We start from the raw sequence: 6,000 nt of genomic DNA on the forward strand, positions 1-6,000 counted from the left end.
CTTGGGAATTGATGAATTAAATTGTTGCCAATTTTTTGTACACTTGTCTTAATTTTGTATATGAATTTTGGGAACTACATATTTCATAATCAATGGCTTTGTGAGCTCTAGCCCGCAGTCCTTCTATTAGGTCATTGAAGGCATAACATTTTATATTCTTCATTTTGGGGAATGCATGATCAGTCCTTTGTCTGCATTTGGTTTTTACTGCACATTGAATGTGTCTTTACTCTCATTTTTGAGGGAGATATATACCCTATGAGTTGGAGTTTTTAGGACCATGGCAATCGCACTATCAATGGTTAACTGTGGTTTAGAAACTGGACCGTTGAGAAAACTGAGAAAGAGTGAGAGGTTTGACTAGAGATTGATTAAAGTTGGACTGTGATGTTATAAATAATTTAATTACAAATAAATAGAATAAACAGTGAAATTACAAAATTTACACTTAACCTCAAAAAAAAAAAAAAAAAAAAAAAAAAAAAACCTTATTAAGAAATTAACAAAATTTACTATGTGATAGTAAATATTTAAATAAATTTTCAGTAAATTTCACAACTTATGGTGAGAGAGGGTTGGTGCTACTAAATTTAGGGCATTACCTTATAATTCACACCAATATTTCTATTGTTACGACTGTTTTGAAAACTGAGGGCCCGTCTGTTAGCAGTGTTCAAGTATTGTTGTTTAGTTTTCAGTGTTGTGGAAATACGTGTCTAAATGTTATAGAAATACGTGTAAGAAGTGTTATTGTTATTTAAATATTGAAAATTACTGTTTAAAAGCAGGTACCAAACAGCCCCTGAATCATTGAGGAAACCTTTAAAGTGAGATGGTTTAGAGATTTGATTGGGGATTCAATTGAGGTTGAATAGCGATATCATAAATAATTTAACTAAAAATTACTTAAAGTTAAAGATAGATGTAATACAATTACATTTCATAATAATATAATTCGATTCAAACAATTATGCAAACAAGTGTTGATACAAGCAGTGTTGGTAAAAGCATGAAGCGTACTTAAGTGTACAACTCTCTTGGAGTCTAGGCGCAAAGTGCAAGTGCACACCTAATTTAAGTAAAGCACATATTTGTCAAATATAAATATAATAATCTCTAATAAAAAATACATAGCATATAATAAAAAAACTAATAAATTTAAAATAGTAATATGTTTTGTTAATTAGTTAAAATGGATAATGCAATTGCACAATTTGTAAGTTCAAATTTTACAGTTATTTCAATTTCTTAAATTTTTTTTGATAGATAACGAGTTTTTATGGATGGCAATATGATAATAATCTAGTTCTAGCAAGTTTAAACAGAACATTTTGTATAATTCTCTTGTGCTTTATGAAAATACGTAATCAGGATAGCTATGATCAAATGAAGTATATGGTTCATCATAATAAATACAAAAGGCAAAGACCAAAAACCAAAGGAATAGTAAAATATTGTCTTGATATGTAAACAAAAAATTGTGAGTAATACAGCACCTTAAGAATAATGTTTGTTTAATAATTCAATGTTTTTGACATTTCCTTCTAGATCAAGGACTTAAGTTTAATTATAAATATATTTTAGCAAAAAAAAAAAAACAGCACACCTAAGTGTGCTTTTTGCTTCTTCAAAAAGCGCGCACAAAAAAAAAAAGAAAAAAAAAAAAGAGAATGCCCGAGACACGCTTCACTTAATTAGCTTCGCTTCAAGCAAGCAAAGTGCTCGCCGCTCAGACATTGGGCTTTGATTTTTGAGTTTTAAGCGTGCTTTTAACAACACTGGGTACAAGGTGAACTATTGCTTGTAAAGATAGCATGAAACACCAAGCCCTTTGCTGACTAATGAAAGAATACGCCATTTACCTCCGGTCTGTAAACCTCTCTTTTCAATCTCTATCTTAAACTCTAATCTATGATTACTTGTCCTTCTCTGCGCACATATTTTTAGCTCCATCAGTAGGGAGCTATTGAAGCCCTTTGTTTTAATCGTGCTGCACATCACTCTAATGCCCTCTTTGATTTAAACTGAAGTCCAGAGATTGTTCTGCGCATTGGATTAGTGAGCCATCAGTTTTGGAAGAGTTCTTTGCTATAACAGTTTTTACGGGATCACTGGCCTGTTCTAGGGCTTGTTTCATGGTTTTCACATGTGGCAGGCTTTGGTGGCATTTAACGGCTAGCTCATCAATGACTGGAAGGACTTGTTTCAAAAAATGGCATAACGTTAGGGATCCAAATTGTTAAACATTAGGGGGAATATATCAAAATAACTCTTAACTTTAAGGGTGCAAATTTCAATTTAGTCATAAGTAAATGAGAATCTCATTTAAAGTTGTGTCCACATGTAATATAAAGTGAAATTTTTTTAGGAATGTTACTAAACTTTCACATTTTTTTATTATTTAGAATCAAACATTTATTTCAGGATGGAGCAAGTAGTACAATAGATGGCTTATACTTGTACATGACCTTATAGAAGTTAGTGGTTCTGTCTTTACATAGCTGGACATTTTACAGATGTATCTTATTAGTTACTTTGATCATTTACCACTTGATCTTATATCCATGCCTCCTATACTTCTGTTTGGTTTAATTGTTTTGAGATAGTTACAATATGTTGAGGTGCCAATTAAGCTTCAAGGCTCTTGGCAAATTTGAATTTGATTGGTTTGGTTTATTTAATGACTTGGTTTCAAATTTGAATTTGATTGGCACGGGATTAATATAAGTTGCTGGGGCTCCAAATTTGATGATCCAAGCCGAAGGCAAAGGAAGAAACGGAATTCAGGCTACTACTAGGGCATCGCTTAAGTGTAATTCTTCTTCTTCTTCTCATAGTTCAGCTAGCTTGTTACAACTTCCAGATGGATCAGAACAAATGGTGAAGCGACCTTTGAGCACTGTGACATTTAAGAAGACACAAACACCTGAAACAAATTTGGAGTTAGATATGGAAGAGAATGGAATTGGAAAGACCAATTGCTCAGACATTGTTAGAGATGTGTCAGCTGATATGGTGGGAACTGCGTCTAGGAATGGAAAATATGATAACTCTGGGTCTTCAAAGAAGATAAAAGCTGATGGAAATATTTCTTTAGATTCCATGTGTTCTGATACGTTAGAAGTTGCAGTTATGGACCTGGAAGAACTTGTAAACCGGGTTAAATGGATTAGGGGTTTGTTGGAATTTGGAAAACCTGTGTCTAATACTATGCAGAATGCTTGGGAATTTCTGGAACACAGAGCATCATCCACACCAAAATGAGTGTTCAATTTTATTGAAAGAGTAAGTTTACATTACAAAACCTCCTCTAGCTCTTAAATGTGAAAATTTGATGAACATTTAGATAGGTGAAATCAAGCATAGTCTGACTTTCTAATCTGTTTGTGACCTAATTATATCTATCTAAATATGTCTCTTGTCTTGGGATTTGTTGGAGTGAAATCAAGTTATAGCTCATGGTTAAGGGCATATCGAATTTTGTGGAATCAATTTGACAAGTGATAACATCTGTCTTACTGTTAATATGTGAAACTTGTGAGTGAAATGCTTAAATTTCATGCTTTGAAATTTTTTTCAGTTACTACTATTAAGATGCATTGCTTAAAGTCAAGACTGAGAATTTCTAAATAAATTTTAGTTGAGTTGAGTTAGCAGGAATATATTAAAATAAACATGATAAGTGATGATTATGAAAACAATTGTGATACTGCAGATAGTGTAGAGACTACTGATAAGTTAAACCCAAGAGCCATTGCTCAATTGTTAATGTTAGCAAATATAGCAAATTTGCAGCCTAAGTGATGGAATGAAACAAACTGGAAGGAAAGAATTTGAACTTAATAGACACAAAACATTTCACATTTCTGTTGGATAGCTAAAAAAAATCTTAATTGCAAAAACAGAATGGTCCAATGACTGTTGGACATTGGCATGTCATCTTGCAAAAGAAGCCGATTGAAGAGGATTTCTTTTTTTCCATGCGGATATGAAGTTGATATATAAATTCTGGAGTCTTGAGTCTTGTCCCAAATGAAAAAGAGGTGGGTTTAGGTTAGATTTTAGTCTAGTATCTTTTTGGAAAAGTTCTTTAAAAAAGGAAGACTATAGGTTAGCATAAATGTCCTTGCTGCTGATCCAAATGCAGTGTCTTGATAGAGAAGTCACTGCTTTGATTAAAGATATTACCAAATATTATAAATAGATTGCCTTGTTGCTGAACCAAATACAGAACATTGATGGAGAAATAGATATTAATTTTTTAAAATATATTTCCTAACATTTTCAAATCAATAACAATTATATTAACAAGAATCTAATATCCTATTAATCCATGTGAATCCTTCTGAACTAGCATTTTGCTGTAGTCTTTTCAACTTGCATGAGAAGATACATGTATGAAAAGCATACTGATGTTAAACTTAAAGCATGTATTTTTAAATTTGACAAGCAAAGCTTTTCGACTGGACTTACAATTTAAGGTTCTTTAGCTGGCCCACAATCATCTTTTTTATATGCTTCCTTAAAGCACCCACTAGGTTTACTACTAAACTGAGCAAAAGTATTGTTTACAGATGAAGAATTACAAAAAATTTGGGAAAACTTGAATGGAGCTTTATCCTATCTTTGCTGAACATTGTTTGCTTTTGAGAGGCACTATTATGTTGATAGATATGATTTCAGTTAGATTTAATTTACCATTAGTGATAAGAAAAGTATGACAGATTCAATTAGATTTCTTCACTAGATACATTCTGATGCCCAGGGATCAACTGGATCTACCAACAAACCATGGAATTATAACCTTCTGCTCATCTACCATTGTGTCTTTAGCGCACCAGTTGGATGGAATGCAGATTAGTACGAGTAAGTTTTTTCTTCCCATTTTGTTCTTTTTAACTGTTGATCCATAGCAAAATTAAGTGTTTTTTCCCTATCTATGGGCTTAATATGCCTTTTACATTTTCAGTATTGTGTTGCAGAATGATGGATAATACTTTGTTTACCAAATGATGTCTACTGTTTTGGGGGATTTCTGTCCAGACTAGATGATCCATTCCCAAAAAAAATTGAATTTGCACTAGAAATTTTGTCTGCAATGCCAATTTTTCACGGCTTAACTTTTGCCTTGTATCATTAGACACCTTTAGGCTTCACCTGGTCTTACCTAATCTTGATCCTTTGCTTTTTTCTCACCTATTCACCTGATGTGTATCTACTGTAAATAGTGAATTTTCTTTCCTGTATTGATTTTTTTTTTTTCCTTTTCTGCTAGTCACTAATGTAAACTGATAATAGAGACCTCTTTTTGATTTTTTCACTGATTCATACTGCAATCTTTGTAAAGCTTGCACTTAGCATTACTAGTTTCTTAACACAGCTATTTCTGCTTCTCAATCTGTAAGAATCAAAGATATTGTAGAGAAATTGGGCAGATGCCCATTTGCTTGGAGCTCTATTTACCTGTGCTCTAAAGATTTTGTTCAGAGAATAACAATGGTGGCAAAACTGGTCGATACAACAATGGTATGTTTGTGAATATAGAGGTAGTGTTTGAATGGTTCATTAGATGTCCTTGTTTAAATGTCCGACAGTAATAATCATTTTGTCAAAAAATATTGCTCCAAAATTTTGTCAAATTATACATTAGATCCCTACTTTAGGGTTTGGCTTCCTTCCAGTTTGTGCATTGGAGGTGACAGGGATATGAAAATAACCGGTTTATTTTTTATTTTGCACTAAAGTTAAAATTGTTTACACCGCTCAAGTCTGTGGAGCGGTAACCTTTTCTTTCAAGGATCATTGTATTTTATTCTATTTTTGGGCAAATAATAAAATTGCTTACATTAGGTTAGATCTCAATGTAATTTCATGCGTGTTTTGATTTATCTTTAGGAAAGAGGTAACGATATAAATCAATTCCATTCCAATAGATTCAAGAGTGAGATAAAGAAATATTGCGTCTTTCCAGTATTTTTTATTGAAGACGAGTGGAGAAAT

General features: G+C 32.5%; 1 protein-coding gene across 5 annotated transcripts in view; it reads left to right on the forward strand.

The window, feature by feature from the left end:
* Window positions 1-5,458, forward strand: part of LOC115994205 — a 29,479-nt gene extending 24,021 nt beyond the window's left edge. For 4 of the 5 annotated variants that reach the window (XM_031118265.1, XM_031118264.1, XM_031118262.1 and 1 more), the window contains 3 exons: window positions 2,729-3,285; window positions 4,766-4,866; window positions 4,970-5,458. In XM_031118265.1, the coding sequence (XP_030974125.1) occupies window positions 2,729-3,264 (536 nt within the window). In that variant the 3' untranslated portion in view covers window positions 3,265-3,285; window positions 4,766-4,866; window positions 4,970-5,458. The remainder of the gene's footprint in view (window positions 1-2,728; window positions 3,286-4,765; window positions 4,867-4,969) is intronic. The other variant, XM_031118263.1, reaches the window with a different exon arrangement.
* The last annotated feature ends 542 nt before the right edge of the window (window positions 5,459-6,000 follow it).

This window comes from Quercus lobata, chromosome 6, assembly GCF_001633185.2.
Source record: "Quercus lobata isolate SW786 chromosome 6, ValleyOak3.0 Primary Assembly, whole genome shotgun sequence".
NCBI classification, from domain to species: Eukaryota; Viridiplantae; Streptophyta; class Magnoliopsida; order Fagales; family Fagaceae; genus Quercus; species Quercus lobata.